At 34.6% G+C, this 22,299-nt stretch overlaps 2 protein-coding genes and 1 long non-coding RNA gene across 3 annotated transcripts; 2 read left to right on the forward strand and 1 right to left on the reverse strand.

The window, feature by feature from the left end:
* The first annotated feature begins 5,568 nt into the window (after positions 1-5,568).
* Positions 5,569-7,925, forward strand: LOC128255434 (fork head domain-containing protein FD4). Its single transcript, XM_052985035.1, has one exon. It carries the CDS (start codon positions 6,532-6,534, stop codon positions 7,624-7,626), a length of 1,095 nt encoding a protein of 364 aa, XP_052840995.1. The 5' UTR covers positions 5,569-6,531; the 3' UTR covers positions 7,627-7,925.
* Positions 7,926-12,044: 4,119 nt separating this feature from the next.
* LOC128266620 (uncharacterized) lies at positions 12,045-22,289 on the reverse strand. The gene is made up of 3 exons (XR_008269070.1): positions 21,986-22,289; positions 21,065-21,326; positions 12,045-12,533 (listed from the first exon to the last, which is right to left on the reverse strand). It is a non-coding gene; the product is annotated as an uncharacterized LOC128266620 (long non-coding RNA).
* On the forward strand, positions 19,092-20,759 carry LOC128266619 (fork head domain-containing protein FD5). The gene is made up of 2 exons (XM_053003263.1): positions 19,092-19,538; positions 19,595-20,759. The coding sequence occupies exon 2, from the start codon at positions 19,756-19,758 to the stop codon at positions 20,560-20,562; it is 807 nt and encodes a 268-aa protein (XP_052859223.1). The 5' UTR covers positions 19,092-19,538; positions 19,595-19,755; the 3' UTR covers positions 20,563-20,759.
* Positions 22,290-22,299: the final 10 nt, after the last annotated feature.

A 22,299-nucleotide genomic window follows, 5' to 3' on the forward strand; every position in this document is an offset into this window, starting at 1 on the left:
GATTGTTGCCAAAATACAATTTGAATTTAACTTGTGTTGTAATTAAAGCTCTGTTTAATAAATTGCTTTCTAAGATGGATAGTTTAAGCTATTAATGTTTGCATATTTAAGTACGGGCTTAGACAAAGTTGGTTTTTTGCAATCAGTTTTACAAAATCACATCGCATATTTTTATTATAGTAGTATTGGTTTAAACGAAGCATAGAACTCTTCAATATTTTCTTTTATTTTAAAAAGTTTCTTCCAATCCAACTAAACATTTTCAAATTTAAGGCAATTTATTAATTCAAATGCTTTATTAGACACGGAAATAATTAGTTAATGAACTTAAACATAAATTGATTCGTTCCATCCATCACTAATAATAACAAAGCTTTAATTTTCATAATTTTGATTGTTCTTTCTTTGAATTTTTATGCTAATGATTGTATTTCTATCAACATTATTTTATGTTAATAATCAGTTGCCAATTTGAGTCTTTTAATTGTTTAAAAATCGTGAAGGTTCACCAAAACCTACAATGAATCGGTTGGGAAGGTATCATGGTAATTGGCAGCTGCAAAAGTTATCAAGCAAAATGAATTATGTAAAAGTCACTTTTGTCAGCAAAGCGAAAAATGGATTTTTAATTTGGATCGGGGACATGTTTTGCTTTTACGGATTTTGTGTTTATTTTCATTGGTTTCCGTTTCGGTGATGTTCAACATTCAATGGATGATTGTAACAACTGTTAACCGTATACCGAAGCGAATGGAGTTAAAGCGTAACTTTCTGTTTGTCGGATGTCCTGATTATTACGCATTTACAAGGCAAATGTCAAACCTACTGGGTGGGTACTGAGCACAAGCAACAACAACCACAAGATTTATGGTTGCGGGTTAAATACCTTGACCATCCCTCTGTTAAAAAAATTCTTATAATGCGTTGTAATTGTTTGGCGTGAAATTTGTTGTGATTGTATCTGTTGTTACACTATGTTTGTGTGTACGCCCGTTTGATTAAGCAAACCTCGGCGGCTATAATTTTATTAAAAATATGGTTCTGGGTAAAATGTAAATTTATGTTTGGCATTTGTCACGCTAGCACATTTTGAACGCCCATTCGTGTTTCAGTAAATGGTTTTTAAATAAATTTTAAATAAGATTCACGGTGGAAGAAAAAAATTAGGGCAGAATCTGGTACTGAGGACTGAGAAAATGTATTTGTTCTCATGCAAACGCCACCAGAAAATTAAAAACAATTTATTTGTGGATGAACACACGATCACATTTCTCCATCACCAGTTCTCAAACTTTTAGTAATGTTACTAATTCACCAATACATGTATTCAAATTAGGTCTGAAACAATTGCGAAAGAAAAGCTTTACGATTCGAATAAACTAGCATTTATTAGCATAGGCAATTTTTTTTAAAACTACGCTTTATTCATTTTGTGATGGGAATTTTATTGTTGAAATGGAAAAGTGCGGCAGGAAAAGTTGAAGTTTGAATATATATAGACAGAAATAATTATTTATTTGGCTATAGCTTTGTCAAATATCAAACAGTTATTTGTTCACGTAATACTTCATATTTCATAATTACTTTTCAAGGGAAATATTAATGTTTTGATTGGGTTTGTTGAATACCAATCATTAGTTAAGACGAAAACTATTTTCTTTATTTGTTTTCAACTTGTTTTAATAATAAATGAAAATGCGGCTAACATTTTTAATCGCTTGTTTGATAACTATCCTTGCTCCACTTTCACCATCATATAAAAAGACATATTGTGTACAAAACAAAGATAAGTCATTTTTACAGAATATTCGATACGTATTTCTTTAGTCATATTTACAGAATAGGCCATCTGAGGAACAATAGGAAAATGTATTGAAAGAAGTTATAACTCTATCAAAATTTTAGCATATTAAACATTTCGGATATTCGGGTTTACTTTTACAAAATTACCATAATTCGGCACAAATCGGCACAACTTAGGTAACGTTTTTGTTTTTTAAAAATGCATCAACTATAAAAACATTTAGTTGCGGGAAACGGATAAAGTCGTTTAATAGAATACTATACGGTGTTTTTAAATAGTTGCTTCCATTACTTGTTGTTGTTTGTCTTCTGAGCAAAAACTTGTATTGTAATTGTAATGTTTCGTAAAAATTCATTTTTTGAGCTTGTTAACGATACAAAAGTATTAAGATGATTTTTAGGTTATTTATATTGGTTTACTTCTATACTTAATATTAGTTTAATTTTAAAAATAATAATTATGGAAAATTTGTAATGCTTTTTTTTTATTTAGATTTAATAATGAATAATGGCAAAATTTCCGTTAAAAGGCATGTAATGAAGACTCAGAATGGTTGCTACAGTTCATAATAAATATGCGATCACAATTTTAGTCGCTAGGGATGAAGTTTACTTGGATAGAAACTAAAAACTGCAATGGAGGACACTCCATTATTAAAATGCAGTATGGCCGCGTGGGCTCAATTAATGTCACACTTGCATAAGCAACACGGCGTGGTACGACCAAAAATAATAAACCCATTAAATCGAGAACTACAATATGTACATTTGTAATTATATGAATTATGCAAAGTACATATTTATATGTAATCTCGTTGTGAAAATGCCTGAAAATGTAACGAGCTGTAATTTTACGCGCTGATTGAATTTTTGTAGGTATTTAAAACTCGTTAATGGGTAATCGGAAGTGCTACCGAAGCCATATTCATATGTCCACTTGAATTAAACTATACAATTTTATTACAATGCGGAGTTGGCTCCGCCCCAACAAATGTATTGTGAGAAATGGCCAATCCCGTCCTAGGTTTTGTTCGTATAGACAAGCAACGGAGCGAGATGTCAGATAGCCATTGTCGTCGTGCCATCCCGCTTCAGTGGTACGAACCCCACTCCATTGGAAATTCCATACCCGTGCCCGAACCCGTACCCGTCCTACATCTCACATTCCACATCCATTCCATTCTCTCTCTTTTCGAGCCAGTTTGCCGCCCTTCAAGTGCGGCACATCGCTGTTAACCTTCGCTCGCCGACCATCTAATTATCGCTATGAGCGGCACAATTATGGCCAAATAAGATTGTTATTTATAAACAGATAAATAAATTCTTAATTGACTCCAATATCCGTTAAGGGGAATTATTCTATAATTAACTATAGCTTTACCCAGGAGAGATGTATGTAGTTTTATTGCATTATCATTGAAAGTCGATTGAACAAGTACAATTTTTTAAATAGTAATTAACATACTTTATTTATTTGATAAATTGTTCTACCAAATTACGTAGCCGACGGCTTTGTCCTTAAAATAGTTTTTTTGTTAGAACATTTTTTTATTAAAATATTTAATCGGTACAAATGAAAATTATTAAAAAATCATTTACATAAAAAAAAGATTTTTTTTTAATTTAATAAAACGTATATTTACGTATCCGACTAGATTGTCAAAGAAATTCTCTTTGGTTTGTTAAGAAAAATTTCTTAACTTTCTAAATGACCTAATCAAAATCTTTAATAGAAATTGATATAATAAAATATTTGTTTTTTATTTAATGAGCCTAATAAATTTCGGATGCGACTACTTGGCATTTTTATATAATTATTGGTTTGTTAAGAAAATTATTTTTTAGAAATCAGAACAAATTTAAATTTAAAAATATCCTTTTATAAAAATAAACATTTTTTTTGTTCATTTAAATTATTTCTTTAACCAAAATGATTAATTTATCTTTGAGAAAACAAACATTTAAAGTAATTAAAATTCAATTATACCCTCTAACCGTTTCTTTACTACTGCTTAGCCACTCATTTTCTTTCGCGATACCCAGATTTCATTAATTTACACTTGGAAATGGAAAGAATGCAGACTCATTAATAGCTAATGCGATTTAATACACCCATCCAGGCGGATTGCGATTTGCTGGTCTATCAGGCGCACTATTAAAGACAATTATCCATCCTAGTGTTAAATCGACTCTCGCGATATCGCAGTGCAGCCATATAAAACCATAATACCAAAACAGAATAACAAAACACAAAAACACAGGCCCAAACCCACACGTTCGCCGAATGCGGTGGCAATGTGCTTTGGCTTTTACGTTCTGTGGAATCATGGCCGAGTCCCAAGCAGGCAAATTAACTAACAAGATTATGAAAACGTAAAATCAGTAAATCGGTAAAGTGGTTGTAATTTTCTTTTTCAACACCTCTCTCGCATTGGGCCGTTAGCCAGAGCCCCAGAGTCTCGAAGTTGGAGTCTCGAAGTCGAAGTCGCAGCCATGGCCAGAACCAGCTGCCGGGGCGGCTGCTCTTTTGTCCGGAGCAGAGCTGAGCCAACGCCAACATCAACGGCAACTGCAAAGGCAAAGCTAAATAAAACCGACGAGATACTCCCCTGATACACCAAAAAAATCGGTTGGGTTAAATTCATCAAAGATCACAGAAAGAAATCTATTGTGAATGTAATGTTGCAACCTTTGAATGCTTGTCAAATGCAGTCTAACTTAAAATCATTTTTTATTTTTAAAGAACTTGAAGTGATCAAATTTAAGTTGTTCTTGCTATAAATAGTTAATTTATTAAAATTACACCAAACTATAAAAAAAACAAACAAGTTGTAGCTTGAAAAAAAATTACGTATACGCATTTTAGTAAAGGTGGTTTTTGAATTTTTAAAAAGTGCTAATAAAGTCGAACTAGAAAAATTTAAAAAATAAAATTTTTGTTACTTTTTAAAAAAATTTTATTACATATGGCAAAAAAAGCATAGGACTGCTCTAAGCCAATATTCCAATGTTAAAACATAAAATTCTCCCAAAATCAGTTCACACGATTATGAGCTTGTGGCAGTGCAGTTGCCGCAACCACCGGCAGCTCAGTTAGATCTTTTTAAAATTACGTATACGCAATATAGCCATAGCTGGTTTTTGAACTTTTGGAAATAGTCATAGAGCCATTGTCATTGTAAGGTAAGAGCTAAAAGAACACAGCTTGAAAAGCTGAATAAATAAATTGGTGAGATTGTTTTTTTTTTTCCAACGATCAATGATCTTTTGCATATCATAAAATACGGATAGGGCTGCCTAAGCCCTTTTCCCAGTGCTCAAACTCAAAATTGGCTCACATTTCTGCCAGTGCATTTGCCGCAACCACCGGCGGGGCATTAGCTCTTCGCCAGAGCGAAATGGAAGTGGAAGTGGGAGCGGAGTGCGGCCTGGTCAGACTGGTTTATTCGTTTAGTAAATCTCAGACTCTTTGCTTTGGCTCTCCTCGCCGCTTTGAAGTTTCGCCGTGGCGAAGAGAGGGGGAGGAGGAGGAGGGAGGTGGGAAAGGGAGAGAGATGAGGGAGAGGGATGATGCATGTTCGCATCGCGGTGATTGGGAGAGAGCACGGGGGCAATGATGTGAGTGATTATATTTTGATTGCATTGCTCACTGTGGTTGGTTGTGCGACGGAGTAGGGAGTTGGGATGGTGGACGCTAAGGGGGAAAGGGACGCAACGGCATTGCTCACTTAGTACAATAACCGGCACGTCGTCTGCCAGTCTGCTGAAACAGTAATTTTTTGTGTGCCGTGTTCTTCGTTTGTTGTCGTTTGTTTTGTTCCCGCTCTATCGCTATCTTCGCCCCAAGTTTTCGCTCTGTTAGTATGGCTAAAAGTATAGTGGTATAGTATAGTAAAGTAAAGCCCACTACCACCACTCGCACGTATATATTCGTATTCAGCTTTTGATGGTAATTTGCCAGGCGGGCAGGGAAAACCTCAGTGAGAGTGCTTTTACAGCCAGTGTCGTCGCAGCCGGAGCTTATAACGAGCGTAGTTCTTGCGCAGAGTTTATTGCCGACAGTTGGCGCGATCTTGTTTGCCGTCGCTTCGTCCATATCTCGTCCATATCGTCATGTCGTATCGTATACACCAGCGAGCCCCAAAAGGGTGTTTATATGTTCCAGCGACGGCACAAACGTCGGGGTGTGTGCTCTTCCTAAATACCCGGCATTCAGGCAATTAATTTAGGATATTATCAAAAAGAAAATAATAATATATAATACACAAATATGTAATATTCTGCTGTTATAAAGAAAAGCAAACATTGTGTTATAAAGCCTAAATCCCGGCATTCAGGGAAAAATTAAGGATGTTAATACAAAAAAAAAATTAATGACTACAAGAATTAAAAATATATGCATTACACAAATATGCAATGTAAATGATGTTTGAAAGAAAAGCAAACATAGTGTTATAACGCCAAGCAATCCCAAAATTTCTACGGCATAAAAAATTTAGGATATTATAAAAACAAATAACAGTATTACGTTTTTATACAAAGCGTGTGTCAAGCAACCCATTATAAGCCTCCACAAATTTGTAACACCGTGAGACGAACATTGTGTAATAATGCCCTTGCAAAAATCAAATGGCAAACAAATAAATCGCATCAAAACCTACAAAAACCAATTGTAATATGTAACACTGTGATGTGTTGAAATAAAACCAAACACTACACTGTGTAATAATGCCCAGGCCCTCGCGAGAATCGTACGGCGAACAGAAGCCCCCCTATTCGTACATTTCACTGACGGCCATGGCCATCTGGAGTTCCCCGGAGAAAATGCTGCCGCTGAGCGATATATACAAGTTTATTACGGACCGATTTCCGTACTACCGCAAGAACACCCAGCGCTGGCAGAACTCGCTAAGGCACAACCTGAGCTTCAATGACTGCTTCATCAAGGTGCCCCGACGGCCGGACAGACCCGGAAAAGGAGCCTACTGGGCCTTGCATCCGCAGGCCTTCGACATGTTCGAGAATGGCAGTCTGTTGCGGCGGAGAAAACGCTTCAAGCTGCACAAGAACGACAAGGATCTGTTGAACGAGGAGCTCACTGCCCTGGCCAATCTCAACAGGTTCTTTTTCACCACCCGGAACGGAGGCAGTGCCTCGCATATGTCGCCGCTGGACATGAACAACCCGTCGATGAGGCTGGATCCTCTGCCCAGGAGCACGAATCATATGCCGAACTCAATGGGTCTGCCGCCTGCCATGCCCAGCTCCATGGATCACACGAATCTCTCGGACATGGGTCTGTCCAATCTGCCCGCCCTGACCACCAGTTCCGACATCGAGGGTCCGCTGAGCCTGCGGCCCAAGCGATCCTTCACGATAGAGAGTCTGATCACGCCCGACAAGCCGGATGTTCAGCCGTCGGAGGACGACGACGAGGACGAGGATGACCGCGTTGACATCGATGTGGTGGAGTGCAGCGGCATCAGCCGATATCCCGCCTCCGAGGAGTACGCCTTGTCCGCCAGTCGATCGAGCCGAACGGAGGATCCCCTGCCGCCGATGCACACGATAAACGCCGGAGCCCACGGCGTGCCCTTCCTGCACTACGCTGCGGGAGGAACTGGACTGCAGGCCGCGGGGATTCACAACAGCAGCCCCACCACCTACGAACTGGCCATTTCACATCCGCTCTTCATGATGGCGGCGCCCATTGCCAATATGCACAACATTTACTACAACAATGTAACCCTTGTCGCCCCGGCGCAGCAATATCGGACACCCGAGGTCCCCAATAGAATAGACAACGACATGCGTACGATATAGAGATAAGGCACAACAGTATATGTACTATATAGCATTATTTATGAACGATATATATACATATGTACTATATATCCAACCAAACGTAGTTCCTTTTGTATTAAGGTTAATTGTAATAGGACCAAAACATATGGTATACATCATTCTAAGGCGTAGAAAAGGCATGTAAATAAAACGCTTGTTATACAAATTTGAATAGCTTGTATTGCCTATCCGAACTAGTAAATTATTTATTTTATTTGTATCAAACCTAGTGCATAAATCGATCATTTTGTGAAGAATATAAACATTTAAATATCTGAAAAAAACTAGTGTTTTCGTATTTACACAAATGGTTGAGATCTTGGTTACCTTCGATATTGATTTAGTGGTGGATAAAAAAAGAATTAAATAGTCTAATTTTAGTGACCAAATCGAATATGAAAAGAAATTTGCAACGCAATTACTTTAACAAGTATTTATTTTACCTTCAATTTAACTTAAACGAAGGAGAAAGCTTACTTTTTTAAACTAGTCACGTTTTGACAAAACAGATTATCTCTAAACTGTAATGGTCAACAATTACTCTTGTTTCATATAATTATTTATTCAAGCTAAAAAATTATAAAGAATATTAATAAATCCGTATATGGGTGAAGATTATTGTTAACCCGAATTTAACGATTTAAAGTTTTAGAAAATAATTTTTGTCCCTGTCTATTGATGATTAGTCACCTTATCGTTGATATCAAATTTTAATTTGGCATTACTTTTAAAAGAAGAGACCATTTTGCCGTATAAGCTAAAGGATCCATCCGATTAATCGATAAAAAAAAGTATATTTATTTATAAGACGGAAAGGTTCATTACACTGATGTTTAAAAGGAAATCAAAGAGTAAGTTTGGTTAAACCCTCTCCGATCGCTAAGATTTTGAACGAGCACAACGTACGGCAAATAACAGTATGGAAAAAATAAAGCATGTTGCTCATACGTAGTGGAGCCGATAATAAAATAATTTATTTTTTATCATACAGCTGAAGGACATTTTATATTTACAATTTTAATTAAATTTATCCGATTGGTTCCGTTTGCTGATCATACATGTAATAAGTTTACGAAAATGACAATTCTCTACATTATAAACACAGCTACACCAAAACAAAAAATTATGCTTCCAGTTTTAACAAGAGTGTATTAAAACTGCAGGCAGTATTAAAATATGTTTATTAATTTAATACCAAATTAAATAACTCCTATACTTTATAGTTTCATTTCTATACCGAAGAGTCTAAAACTGTTGTCCAAGTTATACTTAAAGTTTTATTTTGATTCTTTCGTGGTATTAATTTATTTTCCATACCCAATAGTTTAAAATGCATGTGACAATAGTCTAGCTTCCATGACACTTTTTTTTAAACTAGGTCTTTCTGTTGAAAAGGTGTGGCAATTAAATATTTTTTAATAACTCTACACTATTGATGTTTATTTTTAAAATGACCTATCGAGAAAATTGGTTAGAGATAAAAGCTTTTACTAAAAACAAATAAATACTTTTCATCAATTTAGGTGATCCTTAAATGCTGGTAAACGCACCTTGTACCTTTTATAGAGTAAATATACTGTATAAATATTTACTCTTCTCGCTGCTATATTCATTTATTAATTAGAATATCCTCTTTTCCCGCTAAGTTTTTTTAAACCTTCTCCTTCCTTGTTTATACCTTTAATTATTTTAAACTGGTTAACAAATGTTTCCATTGGCATCGAAAAGCAATCTGCGTTTATGTTTTTTGGCATGTAGTTCTCTCTGTTAGCCCACAATTATAAACTGATATCCCTAATTTTATAAAATATTATCACTATAGCCTTTTATTCGGAACACGTCGGTCTTTCCTTTCTTGTTGCTATAAACACATGTCTGTATTTAACAAGCAAGATGCGTGAAATTTAAAACACTTTCAGGTTATTAACATAAAGGGAGCAATAATAATAAGGAGAAGAGAGAACAAGGCTTAATGAGTACAACAGCTGAGTTGTTGGGCCAAGAATATATACATGTACTCAAGCGCTTGAAGGCGTTAAATATTTCTTAGCCTTCTTTTTGGCCATCCTTCTAATCGTTCTTTAACTCGACATTCAAATTGATATTTATCGGAAGAATAATTAGATTATATTGATCATCCATAAAAAATGGAGTGAGCAAGTAAGTTGGTAAACCGAAAACTCGCGTTATAAAGTTATCTTCTATTTGTTTCAAACGCTTTATAAGCACAATAACATTTCCAAATTGAATAAATTCTATTGAAAGGTAACCTAGAATTTTTTTTTAAGGATAGATAAATATTTTTTCTAAAATATAAAAATAAACAGTTGAATAATTCTTTCTTTGTGAAATACAAAATTATGTAAAATATTTTAGTGGAACGGAGTTTGTATTGGAACTTATCCTTATGAGTTTAAGTTTAGGTTTGAGATAACTCCATATGGGAGCAAATCAGACATTTGAGAAACCAAAGGTGCAAATAGCGTGTTCGTGTCTCAAATTGAAAGGTTTAGTCAATATTATCTATGTATTCACCCGTGTTAATAAAGCGAATGCCAAAGTTATCAGACAATTTTTGAAGCGAGATAACGATGCGTGTACTCACATAACTAAACAAAAAATTGTCTAACGATGAAGCAAATTGATGAGTTAGAGAGTTATTTGCACTACTACAATCAAATCGGATGAAAATACTCAATTACTTATTTATTTTATTGGTCATTAATAAAAACAGACTCGGCTTTTCTTGACATACATTATTTAATTCGATCCTCTGTCTAAAAATCTAAACGCAACTAGTGTAACAAAGCAAATCTTAAATATTTAAAAATTTAAGATGAGAACATTTTATTTTAATTTCTTGTTTTAAATTAGGTTGTTTTTCATAAATTGCTCTGATCAGTCGCACCTCTTTAATGTGGTTTAGACCATGACATCGATGCATCCCTTCACTCTTTCAGTTCATATATCATTTTCAATTAAACAAAATATAAGTCTTTATAGTGGTACCGGCCCGTCGGAAAATAAATACCAGCGTTTTTACCTGCTTTAATTATATTTGCTTTAGTGAAATTAGTAGAAACGGGATATTAGCGGCAACATAAAAGGTGTAGACCAATCTTTACTTTCAGCTCCAGCTGCGAGAAAAATTATGCTGTAATAATAGTTACAAACAAAACAATGTGCTTTAATGTAATAAATGACTTCTTGGTTTTGTCATTATTGTTTACCAACATGTTTAGCGTGAAATTCAAATTTGTTGAACATTTTGAAAAAACATTGAACCTTATATAAATTTTAGTTATTCGTTCAAATTATACCAATAATTTTCTTTTTATCTATTTAATTTTTTTTCGTGTTTAATTGGACTAAAGAACGCTTTTAGTTGAGATGAAGTTTATATTGTATTAAGAAAAAGTTAAAATTTTCTCTAAATTTTAAACTTAATTTTAAAAGGTATCAGACAGTTCACAATCTTTGGTTTTATCTAGTTGGGTGGTTTTTGGACTTTTTACCTAATCAATATTTCATTTTAAATTATTTATTAATTTATTAATTTTTTCGAGCTTGTCAAAAGGGAGTATTATAAAAGTTTTTTGTAATAGGAAACAATATATTTCGTCAAACATTTTTAATGAAACTTAAATTTTACAATGTTACCATCGACAATAAATTTTTTAATATTTTTGAAATTGGTAGTACATAACAATATTTAAAAAAAGGAATTTAATGTCGTTATTTAGGTTACATATTTCGTAGCGAGGAATTAAGTTCAATGTGAACTATAATGTAAAATATTTTTAGTACCACAATATTTAACCGACTTATTATCGGTTGTTTACAAAATAAAGGTTGTATTCTTAATACTTTGTATTACCCAGATTCATTTGCATAATCGTTCTGGGCCCTTCAAGACATTTGAAACCAGCTATATGAGATCAATTCAGAGAATAAAATTACAGGTAGGATGAAGGGTCCGTGCTGAAATCATAAAATTCGATACACTTAATTTGCCTTCAGAACGACTTTCATGCATATATACATACTTATGGTGTTTTTGTGCAGACCTATACCTTGCATTAAGGCCCCAACTTGTTTTTACAAATAAACAGGATAAGTGAAAATGACTTTTAGTATATCAAAAATGATTTTAAGAGGAGTCTTAGATGTAGCCCCAAAAATAAACGCCTTGAATTTCATATAATCGACAGTAAATAAAACTTTATATAATAAACACATTTTTTTCAAAATAGATAATTGACTTGGTTCTAAATAAAATTGTCGTTAAAATTCAAAGCATTGCGTAGTTCTAAAATGAATTTTTTTTCTGAGTGTATAAACAGAGTAATTTCATTTAGAAAATAAGTTAATGTGTTTAAAAGACCATTTCTAAAAAAACTTGCTGATATCTTGTAAAATATATTTGAATCTTACCTGAATTACGATGCATTCAAATGTTATTAAACATTTGAAATAAATGAAAGATCCAGCAAAAACTTAAAATAGCTCGCTATGCTTATTGCAGTCAGTTGGCCAAGCCTCCATACCCCACGCATAAAAGGGTATAGAAAGGTATGCTGGCTTAGACAGTGGCTTTAAATTATCGCCACGGGTGTTCTTCCAGTCGGGTCTTTTAACAGTCGGAAGCCTTTATAGAAATCCATTAACAAAACCATCATGTTTTTTGTTATTGCCGGCACATCAAAGTGGAATTTCAAAGATTGTGAATACTTAGAGTGATCGGAACGAATAGTAATCGGTACTTTGTCACGAGCCCATCCGTAATCCGTATTTTGGCCGATTCAAATTAGTGTTGTTACGTGTGTTTTTGTGTGCACAAGATGCCTAATGATATTTGTAGCAGTTAAGCGGATATTAATTTGTTTCTGTAAATAAAAGAGTAAAGGCATAATTATCAAAAAGCGCATGGACTACAAAAGAAATACATTTTGGGAATGCTAGAGGTTATAGGATTGTCTTATGATGTACAATTTTTTTCTCTATATTTCCTTACTGTTTATAGTTACATTTTTGTGCTTTTTCTTTTTACCCAAAATTTGAATATTTTATACATATAAAAATTTAAATTCGATGGTCAGATATTAATTTTTACTACTCCGTTTGTCTGCCTTCCCATGCGCCCATGAAGAAAGTATAAAATTTAACAAATACAAAATTTATTAGAACTAATTTTGATTTCATTAAACGCACATACAAATACTGCAGAGTCATCGCCTGGGAAAAGGGGCACGAAGTCATAAACAGTAATGACACAATAAATCAACACGGAGCGTAAAACATCACTTCCTAAAAGGATCGTCATGGTGTAGTAGGCGAGCATTAACAAAATGACTGCGGTGTTTGCGATAGGGGATGCTGAATGAATACCTTCCGTCGGTTTTCGCAAACCAAGTCTTATGCCCACAGAGAAGGCCAGAAACGGAAAATTTGCTTTATGGCCCCCATGGATGGCCATAGAAAGCTAATGAGCCGCAATAGCACTTGAGCAGCCCATCGCTATTGTACTTATTACCACAAGTGTCACGTGTCCACTTGATTGTGGTAATTTAGATGTAGCATTATTTGCTATTTTTTGTAAAGAGTTACAAACAGCGGACGTATTTGTACGAGTTTGAATTATTATCCAATAAAATGCTTTGCACGAAGCAAATGTTTCACGGCAACTTTTCGACGGCTACGCTTAATAAAGGAATTGAGAAAAATGATTTAAAATTTGTGTCTGTATGTAGTTAGAGGTAATAACTAAATTATAAGAAATTGAAATACACATTTATCCACAATTGTCTAAACAGTTTAACAACCAGTTGTCTAGACTCGATTTGATATTCCTCTGAACAACAATGTTAATAAATCTCTATTTTTTTTTAGATAATTTGGTTAACAAAACAATTGAGGTAATTTATTTAAATTTGTGCTTTTTTGAGATACTGGCACCTATACTCAACAAGAAGGAAAGCAAACTTCGGCAAGCCGAAGTTCATATACCCTTGCAGCTATTGCATTAATTAAATACTTTTGAAAACATTTAAATTATGATTTACTTGAGTATGTGCTAAAAAAAAACATTGAAACTATGATTATTTGCAGCTCAATTATTAGATAGTTATTTTATATATTTTTATTATTTCTATGGGAGCTATATGCTATAGACGTCCGATTTTGATAAAATTTATACCATAATTCTGAAATAATTAAACATTGCTATATGTCGAAGAACTAAACAAAAAATTAAAAAACAGAAAAGTTATAATTTTTTTCATTTATTTTTCCGATTGTTCCTATGGGAGCTATATGCTATAGTCGTCCGATTTTGATGAAATTGAAACCGTAATTCTGAAATATTAAACCATTACTATATCTCGAAGAACTAAACAAAAAATTAAAAAACAGCAAAGTTATAATTTTTTTTCATTTATTTTTCCGATTGTTCCTATGGGAGCTATATGCTATAGTCGTCCGATTTTGATGAAATTTAAACCGTAAATCGGAAATATTTTACCATTACTATATGTCGAAGAACTAAACAAAAAATTAAAAAACAGCAAAGTTATAATTTTTTTTCATTTATTTTTCCGATTGTTCCTATGGGAGCTATATGCTATAGTCGTCCGATCCGGCTCGTTCCGACTTATATACTACCTGCAATAGAAAGACAACTTTTGGGAAAGTTTCATGCAGATAGCTTTAAAACTGAGAGACTAGTTTGCATATAAACGGACGGACAGACGGACAGACGGACAGACGGACAGACGGACAGACGGACATGGCTAGATCGACTCTCCTAGTGATGCTGATCAAGAATATATATACTTTATAGGGTCGGAAACGTCTCCTTCACTGCGTTGCAAACTTCTGACTGAAATTATAATACCCTCTGCAAGGGTATAAAAATATTGTGCTAACTTGTAGGAGGAGATTGATTAACTAAAAGAACATTCGTAATAACACTTTGACAACCAGTTGACTGAACTGAATTTGAAACTCCTCTGACAAAAAGTTATCTTTTAGATAATTATTTCTAAAATAAAACAATTAAGAATTTTTATCCTTTATTAGATAAATGGGAATAAAAAAATATATAAAGTTTATAAATACAATTCAATAATATTTGCTCAACTAGTTAAAGGAGTTTAACAAAATATAAGAATTGTAACTACACATTGAACCACATTCGTCTTAACAGTTTAGCAAGCAATTGCCTGAGCCCAATTTGCTACTCTGACCAACAATGTTTATAAATCCCTAATTTTCGTTTTTAGATTGCCCATGACGCGGCGTGATGAAAATGTATAAAGTAGGCTTTATCTGACTTTATTAGAGCAGTCCTAAGCCGCTTTGATCGTCTGAAATTCCCATGCGATCGATCTGCTGGACTGTTAAGTCTCGGTGCAGGCATATGTTGAAGTATCTTTCCCCTCCGGCTCCGACTCAGCATTCGACTTATCCGTCAGTGGAGCAAAGGCAAAACACACGAGCTGAGTTGAGTGGGCAAAGCAACGGCTAAGTAGCTTCAACACCGAAAACTAGTTTCACACACAGACTAACAGACTAGTTTGCACTCGAGCTCGACTCGGGTGTTGATGCTGATTAACCATATTTATACTTAAAAAATTGAAAAGGGTTTTTAAGTGCCCGTGCAGGCAAGTGTTGCCTGTGTTTGAAGATACCCTCTAGTGATTACACGATATTAAACTAGGCGAATAATTGCTGATAGCAGTGGTGTGCCATTTAATGAATCGCTTATTATTTAAGGCCTGATGACAGAACTTTCCCTCTTGGTTAGTTCAAGATATCCCCACACATTATAGGTGTTATTATTAACTAATTCCGCAAAAAGGTGCAAAGATGCAGCCGAAAAACAAATGCTTCTAACAGCTTACTTTGTATTTAAGCACGAACTGTGCGAAAAGCACCATCACCATCACCATCACCATCACCATCTAAAGGTATTTCTTGATCGACCGAAAAACTGAAAGACTAAAAGACCAAAAGACCGGCAAAGGCAAAGGTAAAGTCAGAGGCAGAGGCAAAGGCAGAGGCACTGGAAAAAGAATACAGAATACCGCACCGCCACTCTGTCTCGCAAAGTCAAAAGCGGCATTTTTAAATTGGTAGTCAGATCTCAGTTTCTCGGTTCGTAGAAAGGAGCTCGAGCCCGGGCCATTATGGCTTCCATCGAAGTGATTTTTACTGTGGCTGCTTGTGCTTATGCGCGGCCTGTTTGTTAGCCTGATGTCTGAGCACACCTCTTATTATACTTACCACACCACAGCTCCACAGCACCACAGCACCACGACAAACACCACACACCTTTGCGAATTATAAACGTCTGTGTATCGCCGGCAACTAGCGGCTGTTCAAATTGCAAAATATACAATGCGTTCCTCCTCCTTCGTCCTCGTCCACACACACGCAAGCTGGGAGAAACACCACCGAGTTTAATTTGATTTCGATTCAGCGTTCAGCGCTTCAGCGGAGGAAGCTGGAATCTCTGGCCTGCCAGGCGGCCTAATCATTTACCCACATCCACTTCAGATCCAGCTCCATATCTGCAGACTCCAGAGTCCAGAGTACAAGCCCCTCTGTCATGAATAAGGTTATGATTTAAATTCACAGCGATGGGTGTTGTGTGAATGATATAAGCCAGGCGAAAGAGCTGACGATGTTCATTCTCACCTCGTCGACACTAACGATTGAGCCGACCGATGCCCATTTAATAGGGGCAGTAGGAAATTCGCCTCTGGGCTGCTGTGCTATGTGCCGAGTGCCCTATCCATAGCATCTGTTTTTGCATACCTCATCTGGGAAATAAAAAGGGCTTATATTAGCATTTTTTGTTAAGTAGAAGAGGGTAGAAATATTATATAAAAATAATTCCGAAACATATCAAGTTTTTAACCTTCTTTATTAAAGCAATAACATCATCAACACCTGCATTTACGACCTTTTTTTTATAAATGGAGGTAATCACAAGATATTGAATAAAAATTATTCGGCAGATGTATGCATGTACAATTATCATCAGCACTACCTTATATGACCTTTTTTTGTAAAGATGAAAAGGCTTAACAAGAGTTATATACAAATAATTTCGAGCCATATAAGTTTGGCCTATGGCTAAGTATTAAACCCTTTTTATTAGACCAATAATAATAACACAAGCTGCTATGACCTTTTTTTTAAACAAGGGTTATCATACTTCAGGTAATGTACATATATACAATTTTCATTTAGCACAATAAAGTAACTATCTTCAAACTATATATTTTATTAATCTTGACAAAAAAATCAATTCAATATACTCTAAAATAAATATTTTTTCCTTAGAAAATATTTAGGAATAAGAAGGGTTTTGTCTATTTAAATTTTAGTTTTTAAGTAAAAACATTTTTTTTTCAATTTTAAGTAGTTTTGTTAAAGTGAAAAGGGATCTGCCAGATTTTAATCTAATATTTTTTATGACCGATATTTAATAAATTTGACCAATAAAATAAATTAGCGCCATTAAAAATCTCGCAACCTTTCATAGCAGCAAAATTCCAACCGGGCAGGATTCTTTAGCTTTCTTATATTGCAGGTAGAAGCATGAACACTGCACTTAAGCTTTGTCGGGAAGATTCATACGAATATACGTACATACGGGGATACAAGCATACATCCTCGGGGTAAACACAACTCAACTCCTCAAATTAGTGTGTTAGCCTTCAATAAATTGGCGGCCTGTTGTGTTCAAACATTTATTCCTTACGAGTATAAAGCAATACAAAGCAGGCAAAATCCCAACACATAGGAAAAATAAATACTGACGGTTATTATCCCGACACCAACAGAGATCTTGTCTTCGCGTGGAACCTTTTTCGGAACGAGCAGTGTTTTAAATCGATATAATACTGCTAAATATGTTATTTGGCCTGTGGAACAGTTGATAGGAATTATATTAAATATTTAAAAAAAAGTAAAACATAAACCCCTTAAGCTACCATTATTGCTATGTACAATCGATTTATATTCAACTTTCTACGATATCTCTTTTGATCTTCACCAAAGCAAAACTTCATTAACAAGGCGAGCAGCCATAAGACGGAAATAACTAAATTGATTTAGTTTATGGGTCGAACAGCTTTCATCTTAGCGCTGCGAATTTCGGTGTGCTAAAAAAGAGTCGACAGGAAAAAGAGGAGAAAAACTTATCGATTGGTGATTACTGAGTAGTTGTTTTGACTGAAAGGTTTTACACACACAACGATTTCAACAACTTTGCGTTAATGGCCAAGCACATTTTTTCTCTCAGCTTTTACAGCCGATCTTGGCCATTTGGCCATCTGTCGGACTGAATGATGGCATCTTTGACACTAAAAAGACTGCAAATATCGAACTTGTTTCACATGTTTTTACCACCATCATAATGAAGATCAATAAAGTGTCATTACACATCGTTTATAAATTCCAAATTAATTGGTTTTTTATTTAAAAAAATTATGTTGGATATTTTTCTGCCGTTCTTTTTCACACAGCCGAGCTTTAATGTAGAAATTTTCAACAAATAACACCTATTAATTTTGTGGGAACAAATTGATGCATCAGTTATTTAGTATTAACTATCGGAAAGGTAATTTTGCACTGTAGGTAAAAACAAAAAAATTGCCGTAGTCGAAGAATTCTAAATAAGTTTTTATTAAATAAACAGGTTTTATTAATTTTGACTTTTTAAAATAAATTTAATTTTTCATAAATAAATTTAATGAAATATGAGATATATTGACAAAGATTTTTCAAAACAATTTCAACCAAAAATTACTTTTGCAGTTGAGAATTATTTTCTTACGTAATTAGTAAAGCCATTAAAGAAACCAAAAACTGGTGAATAAAGCCTTTCAATAAATAATTAATTGGTAAGATTACCGTAAATTAAGTTATAATTTTCTATTTATTATATTAAAAACAAAGACCGTATAAACACCAGAAATTACTTCAATTGGTAAGCTCGATTAAAACAGCGAGTCTTGAAATATAAGGGGACTTACTCATAACATTTTTTTTTTAAGAAGTTTATAATTCAATGAAGAAGATAATGTATTTATTTTTAATCATAAAGTGGATTTTGAATTATATCTAGTTTTTCTTCTTTTAATTTTAGTTATAAGTGCAGAGGTATGTAAACATCTCCATGTCAAAAAAATGTAAGACAAATGTTTATTTTAATGTGGTTACTAATTAAAACTTCGTAGTCAAACAGTTAATTGGTCTAAAATGGTTAAAAATATTAACTATAGGTTAACATACCTATAGAAGATTGTTTTTTAGAAAGTTTAAAGCTTAAAAAACTTGGTACTGTCTGCTAAGCATTTATAAACACAGGCTCCCTAATTTATTTGTACTGTTATGTTCAACTGAAGCTAGTAATCATGTATGTAAGCGCCAAAACGAATGTGTCTATAATTTATTTTTCAATTTCATGCAAAAGACAAAACAATTTAAATCATTTTGTGAACGGGAGTAATGCGATGGGAAGTGAAATACGAGCGTTTCCTTTATTATTTCATGTTCTGGCACGCCCACAATTCATATAAAATAAACAGGTATTGACAAAAGCTTGCAAATCAAGGGAAAGCCCCCGGAATTGTGCTTTTGTGCAGCACGCATGTACTACTATCACTAAGAATTGAAAATGGCTTTTCCGCCACGCTTCTGGTTTTAAGTTATATTTTATGGCCGCGATGATTGGTTGGCAACTCCATGAGCCAACCATTTGGAAATTCACCGTAAACAACACCTTCGCTTCTGATTGGTGGACAATTTAAACAAGGACAAGCAGTTAACAATAGCAGACTGCCTTCTCCCTCGGAAAACTGGATATACCACCTGGCTATGTATGTTGTATTGCTCAGTTTCTCTCTCCCTCTCCGATCCAGTCTCTCTCTTCCAGTTCCATAAAACATGAAGTTTTGCTGCCCCACGTATTAGTCCTAACACTGCTGCCGCCGAGAAAACATCGCTCTCTTAAACCAAAAAAAAAAAATACAAGGGATTGTGCGGACGGACTGCTTAAACTGGACTGTGTGAAATTTTAAACGACTTAAATTCGCAATGCCACGCCCACTGAAAATGACCTACGGTGATCAGAAGCCCCCATACTCGTACATATCATTAACGGCCATGGCCATTATACATTCGCCGCAAAGATTGCTGCCGCTCAGTGAGATATATCGATTTATTATGGAGCAGTTCCCCTATTACCGGAAAAACACCCAAAAATGGCAGAACTCGTTGCGGCATAATTTGAGTTTCAACGATTGTTTCATCAAAGTGCCACGGAATGTGACAAAAGCCGGAAAGGGATCGTATTGGACGCTCCATCCCATGGCCTTTGATATGTTCGAAAATGGTAGTCTGCTGAGGCGACGCAAGCGTTTCCGTGTCAAACAGCTGGAAAAGGATATATCGAATTGGAAATTAGCCGCCGCCAATACAGAGATGGTCAATCACTATCTGGACGACCAGTTGACCCAAATGGCATTTGCCGATCCCTCAAGGATTGCCGGTCATATACCCCCCAGCAACTATGATCTCGGAAATACTTCATCTGCTGCTCAAATTCCTACCTATAAGGCTGTCCCGACGACTGTTACCCAACTTCCAGTCCGTCCAAAGCGTGCTTTCACCATCGAAAGTCTCATAGCTCCGGATCCGGAAGGATTAGCGCATATGGATTACGGAAGTCCCTCGGAAGCAAAAAAGCCGCCGCCCTTCAATTTGCCATTTAATTTTAACGAACTCGCCGCGCAGTATCACCTGTACTTTCCAAGTTTTTTATACAACAGCCAATATGGCAATATACCTTGCTACCAGAAAACACCGCCGCTTTTTCATAATGGCCCGTTGCCGGTCTTTTGATTCGAAAAGTGTTACCCATAGTTATGCCTAGAGCTTAAAAAAACGCTATATTTAAAAAACATTACTCATCAGTGGTCCTATTATTATAATTTATGTTATTTACTTGTGTACTCATTTTATTTAAACAACAAAACTGTATTGTAACCCGTTGAATTTAGAAGATCTCTAAAGTCAATAAAGAACTGCCCATACCGTAATTGATGTTTATTTAACAATCCAAAAGTATTAGAAAGAAACTAATGTAGTTGTCAAAGATTCCGTAGAATGCAATAATTTAAGTTTGCCGTCAAAAAAAGGTAATTACCCTTTTCGTTTTGTTAAAACTCTGTTTTGCATTTCTCTACTTTTTGCAACAAGGTAAATACCACCGCCTAACATCTAATCTATTGTTTCAATTTGTAATTATAGCTCGAAAACAAACTACAGGTTGTAAATAAAGAGCCCTCGATTAATTCGATTACAGGTCGAAAATAGGTCCGCAATGGTGAACTTGCCTTCTTACCTTGTTTTGCAATTCATTTGCATCTTACACATGCACACACGTATATTCGAATTGCTTTTGTTTCCATTAGCTGTCAATCATCCTTACATATGTTTGACTTCAACCCTAGTTCGCTCTCGTTACCATCTATCCACATACTAGACCGAACGAACACCTCCAGAGGAAGGAAAATCGGGGGTATCGGTCGATACGGCGCGGAATGTAGTTTGTTGTGTCTTACGAGAAAGGGAGGCCAATTTTGGAAGCCGAAGCTTCGAATGCCCTAGGAAAGAAATTGGTAACAATAAAATTAATAAGACATTACGTTTTCTTTATAAATAATCAAAAACTTATGTTTAAGCACTGACAATTTCGAGAAAAAGACAAATAGATTCATATTTCTTATAAAATTTTGGAGAAGAAAGCAATTAGTAAATTGAACAAAATAGTGTCCTAAAGATTTTTCCTTGGAAACGTAAGTTTTTTTTAAATTTAATTTGTAGGTTGTAAAAACTTACAAGCATCGCATTGTGTTATAGTAGAAATCTTTTAAAAAATGCAATTCTCAAATATCATAAAATAATGTGCCATCATTATATGATCTTACAAATTGCTATACGTTAGTATTCTTTCTTATTTTCTTTATTATTTAACAAATTTATCTAGGATTTTAGGTCTTTTTGGTATATCCAGACAGAATAGTATTTATCTCTAAATTCAACAAAGTAATTACAGTTCGGCATGATCATTACAAGGTATCTGCTAAATATTCATCTGCACGTCATAAACTATTGTTGCTTAATTATAAGTTGCTGTATTTATTTAAAAGTTAAGTCTGGTAAAGTAAATAAGTAAAATCGTAGGGGATTTTAACTTTTTAAAAAGACAATCTTTTGTGCTAAAATGTTGTAATAAATACATAGAATGGTGTAATTTACATACCTTATCCTTAATGCATTATCCGGAATTGCAGATCGCCAAACCAAGGCTCTCTTTATTATTGGGGGAGTTTCGTTTTATTTCAGGTGAAATCCATATCCATATAAGTGGATTGAATATTTGGATACTTTTACGTACCAGTAAGGAATCTTATTGTGTTTATCCGTAGGGCTCCATTATGTACAGGTGTGAATATGTATGTATGTTTGTAAATTGGTTCATATTTAATCTTGTATTCCCTAATTCAGAATTCTTATGTTCATTGGTGGGGTAAAAACGTAGTGTGTTTGCTGTTAATTACAATTTATATATAGAAA

This window comes from Drosophila gunungcola, chromosome 3R (assembly GCF_025200985.1).
Source record: "Drosophila gunungcola strain Sukarami chromosome 3R, Dgunungcola_SK_2, whole genome shotgun sequence".
NCBI classification, from domain to species: Eukaryota; Metazoa; Arthropoda; class Insecta; order Diptera; family Drosophilidae; genus Drosophila; species Drosophila gunungcola.